The sequence below is a fragment of the Salmo salar genome, chromosome ssa05, assembly GCF_905237065.1.
Source record: "Salmo salar chromosome ssa05, Ssal_v3.1, whole genome shotgun sequence".
NCBI lineage: Eukaryota > Metazoa > Chordata > Actinopteri > Salmoniformes > Salmonidae > Salmo > Salmo salar.
The window spans coordinates 25,536,282-25,555,497 of NC_059446.1; the positions used below are offsets into that span (position 1 = coordinate 25,536,282).

Here is a 19,216-nt window from a genome sequence, read left to right on the forward strand (position 1 = left end):
TTTACTCCTGGACTGTACTGTATGTTAGGGTAGGGTTTAACACCTGGACAGTACTGTATGTTAGGGTAGGGTTTTACTCCTGGACTGTACTGTATGTTAGGGTAGGGTTTAACACCTGGACAGTACTGTATGTTAGGGTAGGGTTTAACACCTGGACAGTACTGTATGTTAGGGTAGGGTTTTACTCCTGGACTGTACTGTATGTTAGGGTAGGGTTTAACACCTGGACAGTACTGTATGTTAGGGTAGGGTTTTACTCCTGGACAGTACTGTATGTTAGGGTAGGGTTTTACTCCTGGACTGTACTGTATGTTAGGGTAGGGTTTAACACCTGGACAGTACAGTATGTTAGGGTAGGGTTTAACACCTGGACAGTACTGGAAGTTAGGGTAGGGTTTTACTCCTGGACTGTACTGTATGTTAGGGTAGGGTTTTACTCCTGGACTGTACTGTATGTTAGGGTAGGGTTTTACTCCTGGACAGTACTGTATGTTAGGGTAGGGTTTTACTCCTGGACAGTACTGTATGTTAGGGTAGGGTTTTACTCCTGGACAGTACTGTATGTTAGGGTAGGGTTTTACACCTGGACAGTACTGTATGTTAGGGTAGGGTTTTACTCCTGGACAGTACTGTATGTTAGGGTACGGTTTTACTCCTGGACAGTACTGTATGTTAGGGTGGGGTTTTACTCCTGGCCGTACTGTTTTCAGGACTGTAGGGTGGGTTTTACTCCTGGCCCGTACTGTTTTCAGGACTGTAGGGTGGGTTTTACTCCTGGCCCAATACTGTTTTCAGGACTGTAGGGTGGGTTTTACTCCTGGCCCAGTACTGTTTTCAGGACTGTAGGGTGGGTTTTACTCCTGGCCCGTACTGTTTTCAGGACTGTAGGGTGGGTTTTACTCCTGGCCCAATACTGTTTTCAGGACTGTAGGGTGGGTTTTACTCCTGGCCGTACTGTTTTCAGGACTGTAGGGTGGGTTTTACTCCTGGCCCGTACTGTTTTCAGGACTGTAGGGTGGGTTTTACTCCTGGCCCAATACTGTTTTCAGGACTGTAGGGTGGGTTTTACTCCTGGCCCAGTACTGTTTTCAGGACTGTAGGGTGGGTTTTACTCCTGGCCCGTACTGTTTTCAGGACTGTAGGGTGGGTTTTACTCCTGGCCCAGTACTGTTTTCAGCACTGTAGGGTGGGTTTTTCTCCTGCCCAATACTGTAGTTCAGTATAGTATGTTAAGGCTAAGAGGAAAACCTCTACTCCTTTTATACACACTGTATAAACAGTCAGGTCCATAAATATTTGGACATTGACCAAGTTATTATTATTTTAGTTGTTTACTAGCATATTGGCGCTGAAATTAAATAATGAATGTGAGGGTATTTACATTAAAATCAGGTGAACGTATAGGAATTACAGCACTTTTTATATGTGCCCCTTCCCTTTTTTAAGGGACCAAAAGTAATTGGACAATTGGCTGCTCAACTGTTCCATGGCCAGGTGTGTGTTATTCCCTCATTAGACAACGGGTGGTTCTAATCTTGAATGCTGATTGGTTAAAACCGCATTCCAGCCGGTGTCTATTACCACCGGCTAAATCTATGACGTTGAAATGCCTGTTTACTCTGTTCCATCTCACTGCGCAATCCACTGTCGCATCAACCCTGCCAGGAAATGTAGAAAGTTGATCTCCACTATAAAAAGAATCTAGACATTATCTCCCATTTCTTTAAGACTAGCATTTGGTTTTCTACAGCAGAGATTTGTATAAACCATGCTGTCTGTCTCTCCAACCTTTTCAATATTGTTTCAATATTGAATTAACATCTCCACGGTCGAATTTAAAGTAAATGTGTCCCAACGACACTTACATCATTTTTAGTTGGTTGTCATAGCAACATTTTTTCATTTGACTGGCTAAATCGATACTTTTTGTGAAAACTAAAATGGATGAGTGGAACATTTCTTTTGATCATTTCGGCGGCATGACTATGGATGAATGGGGAAAAGAGAGAGCAATAATACCCAGGCATGCAGATTTGGAGGATACTGCATTGAACGGCCTAAAGAAGCGAAAAAATGAAGAAAGAAAAAAACACAGTTAATAATACGAACTGGGCTGTGCATTGCTTCGAGGGCTGGCTAGCAGAGGATAAAAAAATGGTTGACTTCAAAACGGTCACTAAGGAAGAGTTTATCATCCTTCTCGACAGTTTTATGGAAATGTGCCAAATGGGAAGGGGGAGCAGTACAGCACATGTAGCTACCTGGCACTCCGTAGTGGGCTCAACTGGTTTCTAAATGACCCCCCATCGGTCGCAGCTGGTGCCATATGAAGGACACTGAATTTACCACCTCAAATCATGTATTTCTGGGCAACATCAAACAGCTAAGGTGACAAGGAAAATATATCACAAACAGCCACCCTCCCATCCCCGATAAGGACATGGCCCAGCTCCAAAACTAGGCTCTGAATCCCGGTACACCAAGGGGGTCTGGTCCAGAAAGTGTGGTTCGACCTCCAGTAACATCTGGGTCGAAGAGGAAAAGAGGGGAACAGAAAACTAAAGCCCAACTCATTCCTGGTAAAAACAGACAAGAACGGCCTAAGGTATATTGTTCATAGCCTGTTTGTGTTATTTCGAAGTTGCGCTCATAATTAGGCTAATGGAAAACAATATTCTAACAACGCATTCTCTCTCTCAGATACGCCACTCTCACATATAATGAGGCCACAAAGAGTCATCTGGACCCAAGGGAGACACCCGTGCCAATATATGTAACAAACACTGGCTTCTCGGGCATTATCACTTAAGTCAGCTGTGGTGGATAACAAAGAAAATGTGTGGTTTCATGTATAAAAATCAGCTCAAATGAATGTCATGGATTGTGTTTTTTTTCTGAACAGTGTCATGACGAGAGCACATTTTTTCTGCCAGGCAAAGTTGCGCATCATGAACTCATTGTTATAGATGTATCCAAATACATCTTAATGTCCCGTGTGGCTCAGTTGGTAGAGCATGTCATTTGCAACGCCAGGGTCGTGGGTTCGATTCCCACGGGGGACCAGTACGGAGGAAAAAATGTATGAAATGTGTGCATTCACTACTGTAAGTCGCTCTGGATAAGAGCGTCTGCTAAATGACTAAAATGTTAACTAGAAACCAGTTTATGTAAATGAAGCTACTTTGCTGTTATTCTGGCTTTTTGACGTGACTGTAAATTAGCCATAGTTGGCTAGCTAGCAAGCAAGGGATACGAAAGTTGGCAGTCAGTATGTCAATGGAACATTTAGAACGAACGACTGGGTTTCATCCATAGAAAAGGAACAAAAAGAACGTCTCAAGCATCCCTAGATTTGTGTCGGGGCTATATCTTGTGGAAGGATGAAATAGTAACAATAAATTAATCAAAATAACATTTTTATGAAAATACGTCGATCATTATTTGATTATGTTGGTAACCTGTTGTATAAAAGTGATAATGTCCTTGAAGCCGGTGTCTGTTAGATATGTTGACATGGTCTAACAACACCCGTGCCAATATATCCAACAAACACCGGCTTCTCGGCATTATCACTTAATTAGTTCATTTACAAATAAGCAGATAAAAGGTCTAGAGTTAACCCTCAATATGAAGACCAAAGAGCTGTCACTGCCAGTGATGCAAGCCATCATTAGGCTGAAAAATCTAAACAAACCCATCAGAGAGATATCAAAAACATTATGTGTGGCCAAATCAACTATTTGGTACATTCTTAAGAGAAAGAATGCACTGCTGAGCTCAGGAAAACCAAAAGGCCTGGAAGACCATGGAAAACAACTGTGGTGCATGACAGAATAATTTCTTCCCTGGTGAATAAAAACCCCTTCACAACAGTTGGCCAGTTCAAGAACACCCTCCAGGAGGTAAAAAAGAAACGTCCTCTCACTGTCAACTGCGTTTATTTTCAGCAAACTTAACATGTGTAAATATTTGTATGAACATAACAAAATTCAACAACTGAGACATAAACTGAACAAGTTCCACAGACATGTGACTAACAGAAATTGAATAATGTGTCCCTGAACAAAGGGGTGGGGTTAAAATCAAAAGTAACAGTCAGTATCTGGTGTGGCCACCAGCTGCATTAAGTACTGCAGTGCATCTCCTCCTCATGGACTGCACCAGATTTGCCAGTTCTTTCTGTGAGATGTTACCCCACTCTTCCAACAAGGCACCTGCAAGTTCACAGACATTTCTGGTGGGAATGGCCCTAGCCCTCACCCTCCGATCCAACAGGTCCCAGAAGTGCACAATGGGATTGAGATCCGGGCTCATCGCTGGCCATGGCAGACCACTGACATTCCTGTCTTGCAGGAAATCACCCACAGACCGAGCATTATGGCTGGTGGCATTGTCATGCTGGAGGGTCATGTCAGGATGAGCCTGCAGGAAGGGTACCACATGAGGGAGGAGGATGTCTTCCTTGTAACGCACAGCGTTGAGATTGCCTGCAATGACAACAAGCTCAGTCCGATGATGCTGTGACACACCGCCCCAGACCATGACGGACCCTCCACCTCCAAATCGATCCTGCTCCAGAGTACAGGCCTCAGTGTATCGCTCATTCCTTCGACGATACACGCGAATCCGACCATCACCCCTGGTGAGACAAAACCGCGACTCGTCAGTGAAGAGCATTTTTTGCCAGTCCTGTCTGGTCCAGCGACGGTGGGTTTGTGCCCATAGGCAACGTTGTTCCAGGTGATGTCTGGTGAGGACCTGCCTTACAACAGGCCTACAAGCCCTCGGTCCAGCCTCTCTCAGCCTATTGCGGACAGTCTGAGCATTGATGGAGGGATTGTGTGTTCCTGGTGTAACTCGTGCAGTTGTTGTTGCCATCCTGTACCTGTCCCACAGGTGTGATGTTCGGATGTACCGATCCTTTGCAGATGTTGTTACACGTGGTCTGCCACTGCGAGGACGATCAGCTGCCCGTCCTGTCTCCCTGTAGTGCTGTCTTAGGCGTCTCACAGTACAGACATGGCAATTTATTGGCCACATCTGCAGTCCTCATGCCTCCTTGTAGCATGCCTAAGGCACGTTTACGCAGATGAGCAGGGACCCTGGGCATCTTTCTTTTGGTGTTTTCAGAGTCAGTAGAAAGGCCTCTTTAGTGTCCTAAGTTTTCATAACTGTGACCTTAATTGCCTACTGTCTGTAAGCTGTTAGTGTCTTAATGACCATTCCACAGGTGCATGTTCATTAATTGTTTATGGTTCATTGAACAAGCATGGGAAACAGTGCTTAAACTGTTTACAATGAAGATCTCTGAAGTTATTTGGATTTTTACGAATTATCTTTGAAAGACAGGGTCCTGAAAAAGGGATTTTTTTTTTGTTGTTGCTGAGTTTAGGTGTATCTGTGTCAAAGTCAACAATCAAGAGAAGACTTCCGCAGAGTAAATACAGAGGGTTTACCACAAGATGTAAACCATTGGTTAAGCCTCAACAACAGGAATAACAGATTATAGTTTGACAAAAAAACATCTAAATAAGTCTACAGTTCTGGAACAACATCCTATGGACAGATGAGACAAAGATCAACTTGTACCAGAATGATGGGAAGAGAAGAGTATGGAGAAGGGAAGGAACTGCTCATGATCCGAAGCATATCAAATCAAATCAAATCAAATTTATTTATATTGCCCTTCGTACATCAGCTGATATCTCAAAGTGCTATACAGAAACCCAGCCTAAAACCAGCCTAAAACCCCAAACAGCAAGCAATGCATGTGAAAGAAGCATGTGAAAGATGCATATCACCTCATCTGTGAAGCATGGTAGAGGTAGTGTTATGGAGTGGGTATGTATGGCTCCCAATGGAACTGGTTCCCTTGTATTTATTGATTCTGTGACTGCTGACAAAAGCAGCAGGATAAATTCTGAAGTGTTTAGGGCTATGTTATCTGCTCAGATTCAGCCAAATGCTTCAAAACTCATTGGACGGCGCTTCACAGTGCAGATGGACAGTGACCCGACGCATACTGTGAAAGCAACCCAATACTTTCTTAAGGTAAAGAAGTGGAATGTTCTGCAATGACCAAGTCAATCACCTGACCTGAATACAATTGAGCGTGCATTTCACTTGCTGAAGGCAAAACGCCTCAAGAACAAGCAGGAACTTAAGACAGCTGCAGTCAAGGCCTGGCAGAGCATCACCAGCGAAGAAACCCAGCATCTGGTGATGTCTATGGGTTACAGACTTCAGGCAGTCATTGACTGCAAATTATTTGCAACCAAGTATTAAAACTCACAATTTAATTGATGATCAAATAAAATAAAATACAATTTTATTGGTCACATACACATGGTTAGCAGATGTTAATGCGAGTGTAGCGAAATGCTTGTGCTTCTAGTTCCAACAGTGCAGTAATATCTAACAAATAATCTAACAATTCCCAACAACTACCTAATACACACATATCTAACAAGTAATCTAACAATTGCCCAACAACTACCGAATCAGTATATGTACATATAAATATATGGATGAGCGATGGCCGAGCGGCATAGTCAAGGTGCATTAGATGGTATGAAATACTGTATATACACATGTGATATGAGTGTCAGTAAGAGTGTCCATGATTTATTCTGAATGTATTGATGGAGATAAAACTGTCCAGTTTGAATGTTTTTTGCAGCTCGTTCCAGTCACCAGCTGCTGCGAACTGAATAGAGGAGCGACCCAGGGATGTGTTCTTTGGAGACTTTTAACAGAATGTGACTGGCAGAACACGCGACGATGATTCATTTCTCCCACTCTGATAGATGGGATTTTTTTCTTGTTTTGTAATAGGCAAATATAGACCAGCATGAGAGGAAGGCATTCACTAGTTCTGCATTTTTGTCACGACAGGACATGCATCTTTACAAGAACATTATTTTTAAAAATAATGGTTATCTCTGTTTTATATTAACTATCCCCTATGTTAGAGAAATTAGATTAGATCCATTACTTTTTCTGAATAGATCAAACATTACTCTTTGTGAACTTAGAGATGAATCATCTCTTTCACCAGCGGTGTAGAACCAAAAATCCTAGGACAGAAAGGTATTCAAGAAAGAAAAAGAAAGAAAATACAAGCAAAGTTGAGTTTCTCTGGCAAACTCAAACAAAAGTGCCTACAGAAGTCTGCTTCTCCATTTCCTGTGTGGTCATGTGACTTCCTCTCAGTCTCTGTCTCCACTCTGTCAAACAGGAAGTCACTCTTTTTGTCTTTACTGTTTTGTCCTCTAGCGGTGACAACAGAGTGATAGGAGCCACTGAAGTCTGCATTGGTACCCGTCTCTCCACTTTTGACCACAAAGAATTGCAAGAGGCACCATAGAGGAACAATGTTACGGCGAAAACCTTCCAACGCCTCAGAGAAGGAGCAGGTGCTGGAGAAGGGGCAGAAGAAGAAGGTGAGGAGGTTTGGGTTGTCTGTCTGTATGTGAGTGATGATGATACAATGTGCAATGACAAGAGGAGAATGGCTGTGTTCACACTGCAAAAAGGGCTTTGGACTCAGATGTCTATCAAAAACGCATAGGCCTATTTATTTGTCCAAATGAGAAGTGAACAAGTTAAATAAGTACATTGTGTGAAAAGATGTGATAGAACAAGATAGAGCAAAGTGTCCATCTTGCTGATGAATGAACACGGTGTGGAGAGTAATTTAGAAGAGTGCTACTTTCTCTGGTTCATCCCATTATACTGGACTAACCCCAACATTGAGATACACCTCTTAGCCTATTGCCTATATGGGCTGCAAAGACTGACAGGATGTTCTACACAGGCTTAGAAGAAGAAACCTTTGTGTTGACCCGAAAAACCATTCTAAAACCTGGAACTGAAATAGATGGAAGCCTTGGTTGTCAGGGTTAAAAACATGAAGTAATGCTTCTCACGGCACAAGACAACACGTTAGTTCTTCTAATATTGCTGTATGATTCATTACTATTGGCCTTGGACATAGAAGCTAAGTTCAGTTTGAGTCAGAGTTTCGTGGCTTCATGCTCTAAAGCTCTACTGGCTTGGTTGGGTAACAGCTAACCTCCTACGCTTAACCAGTGCCCTTGTTTTCCATCCGCAACCCATGTTCCACGCTCCTATCCAGGTTTCATTATAACACACCTCATTACCTTAATGGCATTGCTTCTCCTCACCACCACATGCGATATTTCGCGATTATAATCAGTACTGGATGAGAAAGGTCAAAACAGTACAGACTCAGGAGCAGAGATACTGTAGAGTCAATGTACCTGAAACATGGGCTTCAGTGTGTTTTGAGGCCTGAGAAGGCAAATTATTTGCTCCTCAGCAAGATCACCTAATGGATATTAGATTATACTAATGCCTATCATTATAAACTTAAAACTCTCTTCTCTGAGTGGTTGTTCCCCTCCTTTGGTTCAGTGGTTTGATTAGTATGTAGTCTTCTCACAGCCACCAAGGCTGTCTAGACATCTACAGCGATTAGCTGCCAACAGTTGGCCAACATGTACCCACTTCCTGTGGGTTTTAACTAGGGGCAAGAAGGAGAGGTGAAGATAGGCCATGGCCTCATGTGGAAAGTAATGGCTGCATATCTCTATAGAGAATTGCACCAAGAAAAATGTTTGACAGCAACAATGGTTGCTGCACTGATTCCAAGTACAGTATCAAATTGAGACTAAATCATATGTGTAATTACTCCAAGTTGGAGTATACAGTTGGGAATATTTTTAATTCATAACTGAAGTGTAGAATCAGAGATGTAAAGGCAAAAGAAGAGGTTTATTGAAATGCATTGGAGAGATTATAGGTAGAGGCATAGAGCAAATACAAGCATACTAGGCTCCAACACAGAGTAGGCTCCAACACAGAGTAGGCTCCAACACAGAGTAGGCTCCAACACAGAGTAGGCTCCAACACAGAGTAGGCTCCAACACAGACTAGGCTCAAACACAGACTAGGCTCAAACACAGTATACCTGACTTCAGCTTTTATCTTTGCCATATAACGGTTGTTTGATAATTTGGGAACAGCATTCCATAATGTTATCGATCATTGTCTAGGCTTTTTATATCTGCGTAAGCAGTGTCTCATTCTACATATCCCATAATATATAACTACATATCCCATGACGACCAGCTGAGCTAGCATTATGACTAAGCCTGTCTGATGTAGAGATGTATTCTGTGAATCTCTACAGATAAGGACATGATACCAGGTATAGTGAAACATCATTGTGATAGGTGCTATCTCAGGACGCAAACAATAGACTAGACGTCTCTCTCTCTCTCTCTCTCTCTCTCTCTCTCTCTCTCTCTCTCTCTCTGCACACAGCTGTTTCAAATGTTTTGAGGACTAATATTCAAATACATTTAGTTGGATCTAGGCTCTCCATAATATAAGAGGAAAGGTTTTTGTTAAGTTCTCATTTAATAAACTTGATAGAGTTTGTGTTGTTGCTACAAAAATGTAAAATATATATATTATATGATATTAATATATTATTAATATATATATTTAAAATATTGTCATTACTGTAAGTGGTTAACAGTAGGCCCAAGCTGTAACCCAGGCCTTAACCCCCAAAGAAGCCTAAACAGTAACCCAGGCCTAAACCCCCAAAGAGCCCTAAACTGTAACACAGGCCTAAACCTCTAAAGAGGCCTAAATAGTAACCCAGGCCTAAACAGTAAGCCAGGCCTAAATGGCAACAAGGCCTAAACCCCCAGAGAGCGGTGACAGTAACCCAGGCCTAAATCCCCAGAGAGCGGTGACAGTAACCCAGGCCTAAACCCCCAGAGAGCGGTGACAGTAACCCAGGCCTAATCCCCCAGAGAGCGGTGACAGTAACCCAGGCCTAATCCCCCAGAGAGCGGTGACAGTAACCCAGGCCTAAATCCCCAGAGAGCGGTGACAGTAACCCAGGCCTAAACCCCCAGAGAGCGGTGACAGTAACCCAGGCCTAATCCCCCAGAGAGCGGTGACAGTAACCCAGGCCTAAACCCCCAGAGAGCGGTGACAGTAACCCAGGCCTAAATCCCCAGAGAGTGGTGACAGTAACCCAGGCCTAAACCCCCAGAGAGCGGTGACAGTAACCCAGGCCTAATCCCCCAGAGAGCGGTGACAGTAACCCAGGCCTAAACCCCCAGAGAGCGGTGACAGTAACCCAGGTCACAGTGACATTTTGGCTCTGTATTTTAGATATCATGCTGATGTTCTATCTCCTCCTGGCTCATTGCCTCTTATCACAACTGTCTCTGTGAAGTTTACTGGAAGAACTCTCTGGGTGCCAAAATACCTTTGATTAAATGTTATAGGCTTAAGACTTTAAGACGTGACCTGTATGTTGAGAGGGTCTTCTGTTATGACTCAAATGTGTATTTCTCTGGGTCTCCTCTACATGAGTCCTCTGTGTATTTCTCTGGGGGTCCTCTACATGAGTCCTCTGTGTATTTCTCTCTGTCTCCACAGCTCACCCTGCAGAGGTCCAGTAGCTTCAAGGACTTCATGAAGCCCAAGTCCCCTGTAGTGCTGGACAAGGAGTTCAATTTGGACTACACAGTGAGTTTACATTGTGACTGACTGGTTTTGAATCCGGGTCTCCACTATGCTGTGTTAGCACACGGAGCTAAAGCCTAGGCATTACCTAGGGAAGGTAATGCAATTCTTCAGGGCTCAGACAAGGTTATTCATCACACGAGCATGGTTCACCAAACTACCTCTGTTACAAACAAAAGCCTCTGTTGTCTTCCATTAGCAGCCAAATGTAATCACAGAGTTCCATCATGTAACAGTTTAATACCAACCATTGATTATAGAAATACATGGTTTGTTTCAGTCTCTCTGTTTACTGAAATTTTAAAAGTGGTTGTTCCTCGACGAGGGACATACTGCTTTCATCCATACCCACATTCACAGCACATTGTCTATTTAATGAACACAAAGGGCAAACTCACGAAAGTGTTTGAATCTTTAACCATGAAGGAAGTTTGCAGTTTATGCTTCCCAAAATTGCCCAAAACAAAGACCTGTCAAACAACCAATAGCCAAGTTCTGTACTTCCTCACTTTCACATTGATGACGATAACATCACACTGAAATAGACAGCACTTATTTTGCTACTGTAGTTTTACAAACCGTATGACTGGAAGTTAGAAGACAGAGACAGACGTTTTCGACAAGGAGAGGAATTTCACAGAGGATGAAGCTTAGAATTGTGTGTAAATGTCGAGAGACAGGACAGAAATAAACAAGCAGGATGTCCTCTGTGAAGTCAAGCAGAGAACTTATGGCTGCTGTCTTCGAGACAGTCTGGTTCTTCACAGTGGGATCCATTGACATCCCCAGAACCTATCGGTGCCGTTTACTGGGAGGGACATGGTTTAATAATGAGCTATCGACCCACTTGCTGCTCCTATCATTTTGTTTAGGGATTGTTTGGTTCCAGTCCTGTCTTTCTGTGCACAAGCATGTATAGTGTGTGTACGGTATGTGTTTATGCGCTCGTGTGTGTGTACAAATGCATGCCAGCGTGAGAGAGTATGTCTCTATTTGCTCTATGTATGTGAGAAATCTGTAATATTTGTTGTGCTGAAGTTGGGGCTGAAGGCTTCCATGTTAACTACACAGCCGTACTGTCTTTACAGCCGTACTGTCTCACTGTGGTGCTGACTGTACCATGCTCTGCTCTGTTATGCTCTGCTCTGTTATGCTCTACTTTGTTCTGCTCTACTCTGTTCTGTTCTACTCTGCTCTGTTCTGCTCTACTCTGTTCTACTCTACTCTGTTCTACTCTGCTCTGTTATGCTCTACTCTGTTCTGTTTTACTCTGTTCTGTTTTACTCTGTTCTGTTCTGTTCTAATCTGTTCTGTTCTATCACCAAGACAGCGCCTTCAGGTCAAAATTTGCTGGCCTGCTGCCAGGGACACACACAAGCTTTCATCACAGCCAAGCTTTACTGGAAGCACTTTCAACGACACAGTGTCCCAATCACTGGTTCACGTCACACGTGTGTGTGTGTGTGTGTGTGTGTGTGTGTGTATGAGTGAATCGCAGCACGCGTGTGAGTGAATCGCAGCATGCGTGCATGTGAACCACTAGAGCACATCCCCACACAAGTTACTGTGATAACTTTAATTTTAGTGAATAAAAACAGTTAGGTGACCCTGTGCACTTAATTTGTGTCTGAGAATTCACATTTCTTGTGATGCTACACAGATAACAGCAGTGCACATCACCCCCACCTTACAAAAATTGACTTAAGTAAATGTTGAAATGGTAACCAAAAGTAACCCTCTAGGTGCCAGAGGATATGTCTGAGGAGGAGGCAGTGAAGAGTGGCAGTAAGCAGGGGAAGAAGTCGTGGCGTAACGTCATCTCACGCACCATGACCCGTAAAACCTCCAAGAGGGTACAGAAGGCCCTGGCAGAGGGGGTAAGTGTAGGGTGATGTATTATGGGTACTGTAGTACATCTGATTTGGTCTTAGTAAAGAATGTTCCAAAGCCAACATCAGGTAGGTGGAGTACAGCTATGACCGGAAGTTACTTTTTCATAGCAGGTTAGGAGAATTAAAGACAGGGAATTTTTACTAGAATTAAATATCAGGAATTGTGAAAAACTGAGTTTAAATGTACTTGGCCAAGGTGTATGTAAACTTCCGACTTCAACTGTATATGTATCAGTACCTCTTTGCCTGAACATTTTCAAAAGGTTGACAATGTCTCCCCCTAGTGGTCACATTCAAACAGCCTACAAAAAGCTTCAGGCTTTCACAGCTACAAGATGTTCTACCATATGAGGCCACAGAAAGCTGTAAGGCCCTCAGAAAGCTGTCTGTATATGTACTATAGCCTCATTTTAGGGCCATATATATATGTGTGTGTGTATAATGAATATACAGTATGTCTATGGTTAGGGCAAATGTTGACCTGAATGCGCTGTCTGTTGTTGAACACTAATCAATATCCTCTATGTACAGGGGGAAAGTGGTGAGGAGGGCTCCCAGTCCCCCACCACAGACTGGATGCCAGACCTGACAGCAGGCAATAGGACCTCCTTGTGCTCCACAGGCTCAGACGACACCGTCCACAGCCCCCTCTCTCGCCAGCTCTCTGGATGTAAAAAAAATAGATTTTATTGAACCTGTCTAACAAGTCAAGTACATAAAGCTAACCCTCACTACATTCAAATCAGAAGCCCATAGTAGATATGAATCTTAATCATAGACATGTCCAGGGTTGCTGGGCGCTCCCATTACCAATCACGGCACAGCCACAAGCTTGGGAATATTGGAATGGGTATGGCTATACGTTTTGAGTATGGTTCAGCTTCTTATTTTCAGGGAAACCCTTCATGGGAGTATAAGGCTGATAGACAAGCTGACAATGCCTGCGATTGTCTGTCTATGCATGCTGCAGGTGGGGACCGCCAGAGCCTAGACAGTGGCTACAGCCAGAGAGACAGCATGAGGCTGGAGGAGTCCAGTCCTCCCTACACAGGCCCCTTCTGTGGTCGAGCCCGCGTCCACACAGACTTCATCCCCAGCCCCTACGACATTGAGTCCCTCAAGCTCCAAGTAAGTAAACTGGTTTAACCAGATTTAAGTGAGCCTCAGCATTTATTCTGGTTTAACCAGACTACCAAAATAATGGTTCCTTAGTCATAATCCATGGCTGACTCTCTATAGGAGCCAATCTTACTGAGCGCTGATCAGATTAGACATATAACATAATTACAGTAGTATTACAGTTGTATTATAGTAGCTCAGTGAAGTATACAATTACTGTAGTATTGCCAGCAGCATACCACCCTGCATCCCACTGCTGGCTTGCTTCTGAAGCTAAGCAGGGTTGGTCCTGGTCAGTTCCTGGATGGGAGACCAGATGCTGCTGGAAGTGGTATTGGAGGGCCAGTAGGAGGCACCCTTTCCTCTGGTCTAAAAAATATCCCAATGACATTGCCCTTTGTAGGGAACACTTACATTAGTATTAGAGTAGCTCAGCAAAGTAATCAATTACAATAGTATTCAGAGTAGCTCAGTGAAGTATAGAGTTACAGTAGTAGTAGATCAGTGAAGTATACAATTACAGTACTTTTAGAGTAGCTCGGTGAAGTATACAATTACTGTAGTATTATAGTGGCTCAGTGAAGTATGCAATTTCTGTAGTATTAGAGTAGCTATGTGAATTATACAATTACAGTAGTAGTAGAGTAGCTCAGTGAAGTATAGAGTGACATACCACAAATGTATGTGATCTTATAGTATGTAACTCAAATCAAATCAAAGTGTATTTGTCACGTGCGCCGAATACAACAGGTGTAGACCTTACAGTGAAATGCTTACTTACAGGCTCTAACCAATAGTGCAAAAAAGGTATTAGATGAACAATAGGTAGGTAAAGAAATAAAACAACAGTAAAAAGACAGGCTATATACAGTAGTGAGGCTATAAAAGTAGCGAGGCTACATACAGACACCGGTTAGTCAGGCTGATTGAGGTAGTATGTACATGTAGATATGGTTAAAGTGACTATCCATATATGATGAACAGAGAGTAGCAGTAGCGTAAAAGAGAGGTTGGCGGGTGATGGGTGGGACACAATACAGATAGCCCGGTTAGCCAATGTGCGGGAGCACTGGTTGGTCGGCCCAATTGAGGTAGTATGTACATGAATGTATAGTTAAAGTGACTATGCATATGATAAACAGAGAGCAGCAGCAGCGTAAAAGAGGGGTTGGGGGGGCACACAGTGCAAATAGTCTGGGTAGCCATTTGATTACCTGTTCAGGGGTCTTATGGCTTGGGGGTAAAAACTGTTGAGAAGCCTTTTTGTGCTAGACTTGGCACTCCGGTACCGCTTGCCATGCGGTAGTAGAGAGAACAGTCTATGACTGGGGTGTGTGGTGGCTAATTTCTGCATTACCAAATGAGGAGAGTTACAAACTTCACACACCAGTCAGAGTTATACTTAAAACTACATCTTTAATAATTAAGATGCTTTTGCAAAAGCACTTGACTTTCAATGAAGCGCTATCTCTAATGAACCATTGAAAAGTGACTACACATAAGTACAAAGTGCTTTTATACCCAAGATCCACCCCTCTCAACGTACATGACGAACAACAGATCTTAGGAACTGTTCACAAAGGGACCTTATACTTTAGAAAGGAGTATCCCTTAGCCAGATAACATTCGCTATAAATTATCGTTCAGTTTGGTCCCTAATGACGAGGTTCTAATCTCGTTCCTGGTACTTCATAGTACAAAAACACCATCTCATCCAATGGCATATATCAATTGTCAACTCTAGATACTCCAAACTCAAGTAAACCCCCTCTTGACTCCACTCCTGGACAAGCTCACTGAGGGGAGTGACTTGCGCACAGACATTGTGGAGACAAGTAATTGGTTCCCCATTAATCACGCCATCCCTTCACATCGTTTAACAGATACATTCACATATGAAGACAATATTTCATTCTGTCCTCTTCAGGGACATGTAAAAGACAAGCCTGACCTCTCCCCTCTCTGGGCCCCAAGTGACTGAGCCCCAGCTAAGGGAAAAGTGCAACTGAAAGACACCAGAGTCCAAAGGGAAACTTTCTAATGACAAGTATCTCACATAAACATATTATGCTAATAAAACATCTTAATTATCTATGTTACCCAACTAATTCTGATTCATCCGCCACAGGTGGTTGGGGTCTTTGACAATTTTTAGGGCCTTCCTCTGACACCGCCTGGTGTAGAGGTCCTGGATGGCAGGCAGCTTAGCCCCAGTGATGTACTGGGCTGCACGCACTACCCTCTGTAGGGCTTTGCGGTCAGAGGCCGAGCAATTTCCGTACCACGCAGTGATGCAACCAGTCAGGATGCTCTCGATGTTGCAGCTGTAGAACCTTTTGAGGATCTGAGGACCCATGCCAAATCTTTTTAGTTTCCTGAGGGGGAATAGGCTTCGTCGTTCCCTCTTCACGACTGTCTTGGTGTGTTTGAACCATTCTAGTTTGTTGTTGATGTGGACACCAAGGAACTTGAAGCTCTTAACCTGCTCCACTACAGCCCCGTCGATGCGAATGGGGCGTGCTCGGTCCTCCTTTTCCTCTAGTCCACAATAATCTCCTTAGTCTTGGTTACGTTGAGGGATAGGTTGTTATTCTGGCACCACCCGGCCAGGTCTTTGACCTCCTCCCTATTGGCTGTCTTGTCGTTGTCGGTGATCAGGCCTACCACTGTTGTGTCGTCTGCAAACTTAATGATGGTGTTGGAGTCGTGCCAGATCATGTTTGGATGGAGGCAGTCATCATTCACTGTTTATGTAACTGGAATGCAGATCATGTTTGGATGGAGGCAGTCATCATTCACTGTTTATGTAACTGGAATGCAGATCATGTTTGGATGGAGGCAGTCATCATTCACTGTTTATGTAACTGGAATGTAGATCAGGTTTGGATGGAGGTAGTCATCATTCACTGTTTATGTAACTGGAATGCAGATCAGGTTTGGATGGAGGCAGTCATTATTCACTGTTTCTCCTGCAGAAAGGTGACATCATCCAGATAATTGAGAAAGACCCGGTGGGCACATGGACGGGGAAGCTCAACAACAAGGTGGGCACCTTTAAGTTCATCTACGTCAACATCATACCAGACGAGGCCACACCGCCCATGAGGAAGAGGTGCTCCGGCAAGAACCGCCGCTCCACGGCCAAAGACAAGCCCCAGACCCTGGAGGAAGTTCTGGAGAGGATCGGTCTCATCGTAAGACAATCATATCCTCTTAATCTCACAGAGATTCAAATAGACAGGTGGCTTAGAGAACGCAATCAAAGCGCAATCATTACTAACTTGGATCAGTTGAGTTGGGAAGTTTAAACACTGAGAGCTGTATAAAAGACCTTAGTGAAATTGGATACATATCTGACCATGCATCTCATATAATTCATCTCATATAATAATATCATTCGAAGCTCTCAGAATTCCCTGTCAATTAACCTTTCTTTTTGGATTTTGTGTAATGCTAATGTAATGCTTCTATCTGTTGTTCAGGAGCTGGGCTCTTTGCTGTCTATGCATGGCTTCCAGAGCCTGGAGGACTTTGGCGGACTGAAGGAGTCCCACCTCAATGAGCTCAACATCACAGATGCTGAACAACGTACAAAGATCCTGACTGCTACTGAGCTACTGCGTGAATGTAGGTCCACTATCCATTCCATATAATAACGTACTCGCACTATAGGAGGCCCATGATCACATTATGATCACACATAAACACACCTACAGGAGGCCCACCACACACAGATACCATTATTTACTGCAGCTATTCTATGCAATAATGTACTTGTAATCAATCAGCAAATTGTATATATTTATTTGTCTATACAGTGAATTTTATCTTCTGCTTGGGAGCCTCCCTCATAGCCTCTTATGTGGTACTTCAAGATGTTACATTTAAATTTTTTACATTTTGTAATGTAATGTAATGCAGGACATTTTCAGCAAGGCCTAGAAGTGTCCTCTTTTCTCTGTACAGTGCTATCACCAGCTTTCTCTTCTTTCCGGGAAAACTGTTCGCTAATTAGCTTAATTTTATGAGGCTCACTGTACAGTAATGGTACAACATTCCGCTCACATTTTCTCATTGTGCTCATTGGCCTGTAGGAAACCCCATTTGGCCCTCAGAAACACTTTTGATATGGGAGCTCTCTGTCCTCCAGCCAGATCATTAGCCCTCATTTAAACACCTGTCTCTTAGCCTGAGGGACTAGCAGCTCCGACATGCTTCCCTGTTCTAATTACATACACTACGGCCAGGATTCAAACAAACCACACTGCACTGACATCGCTCTGCACTTGACTTTTAAAGGCAATTTAAAAGTCAAGTCAAAACATTAGAGGCACATACTGAAATAATGGCATTTGTACCAACACTTGAAGGGATGGTTAACCCTGCTGTATTAATGGTGATGGTTGTCTTTGTCCCTCTCAGCGGATGACGAGTCTGAGCCAGAGGAGGAGGTAAGTAGCGTTGAGGAGAAGGGTGATGTACCCAGGGACTCGGGCTGCTTCGAGAGCACAGAAAACCTGGAGAACGGGCGCCATGAACCAGAGGGAGAGCCAGGTACAGAGCAGAAGTCTAACCAGGAGCCAGAGCGGCACCAGGTTGAGGAGGGGCAGCTGAGTTCTGTTGAGGAGCAACTGCAGGAGCTTACAGTGGATGTGGTGGTCTCCTGAAAACTGAACAGAAGCTCTGGAATTGATGAACCTTAGTTGGTTGACTGTACTGATGGACATTTATCAAAAGCTAACAACAATTGGTTGACTCTATCAGAATAGAGTGATAGTCAGGATTAAGCCATATATATTGAGAGGGAGTGTCTTTTCATCTGTGTCCTGCACACTTTTAAAACAAAGGTCACAAGGCTGCAGCCGGAGCTTCACCAGTAACTATTGGAAATGTTTTGGGAGAATCCAAGACTTTTGAAAGCTTGGTGTGGTCAAGCTGTAAATATGAATTGATTGCGCAAGTGTCATCCTTTTCACTGATACCATGTCATTTGAGCAGGCCTGAGTGGATTTTGTATAAACTCAGAGCCTTCTTGTCATCCTTCCAGGCTACTATTAGTTCTGACATGGATATGTAAGACCTTAGTAAGAACATACAAACTGTAATATTCTTCAATGTGTTTCTGACCTGATATGGTCACGTATTTCATATTTCCATCAATGGATAGGTAGGAAATATACATTTTCTGTAACTTAAAAAAAATCCTTTATTCTATCAAGTTCTCTTAATTTTTAACATATTAATTGTGTTTGATGTGTAATGTTTTTTCATTTGTTATTTGGGAAATAAACTGAAATTAAACCATGAATATGTGGACTGTATAACTTTTACACATTTGACACCACCAAAGCTAAAGGGCTACCGATTGGCGCAGCGGTCTAAGGCACTACATCTCAGTGCTAGAGGCGTCACTACAGACACCCTGGTTCGAATCCAGGCTGTATCACAACCGGCCATGATTGGGAGTCCCATAGGGCGGCGCACAATTGGCCCACCGTAGGCGTCATTGTAAATAAGAATTTGTTCTTAATTGACTTGCCTAGTTAAAAATCTTGTTTTCACAGTATATTTGTTTTTACCTCTGTATTTTGTGCTAACATCTGTATTGTCTGTCATAGTTGTTAGGTAGACTT

At 43.2% G+C, this 19,216-nt stretch overlaps 1 protein-coding gene across 1 annotated transcript; it reads left to right on the forward strand.

Moving 5' to 3' along the window:
• The first annotated feature begins 7,216 nt into the window (after nucleotides 1–7,216).
• LOC106604553 (SAM and SH3 domain-containing protein 3) lies at nucleotides 7,217–18,891 on the forward strand. The gene is made up of 8 exons (XM_014199306.2): nucleotides 7,217–7,442; nucleotides 10,486–10,575; nucleotides 12,315–12,449; nucleotides 12,996–13,134; nucleotides 13,435–13,592; nucleotides 16,559–16,777; nucleotides 17,066–17,210; nucleotides 18,006–18,891. Exons 1-8 carry the CDS (start codon nucleotides 7,374–7,376, stop codon nucleotides 18,248–18,250), a joined length of 1,200 nt encoding a protein of 399 aa, XP_014054781.1. The 5' UTR covers nucleotides 7,217–7,373; the 3' UTR covers nucleotides 18,251–18,891.
• The last annotated feature ends 325 nt before the right edge of the window (nucleotides 18,892–19,216 follow it).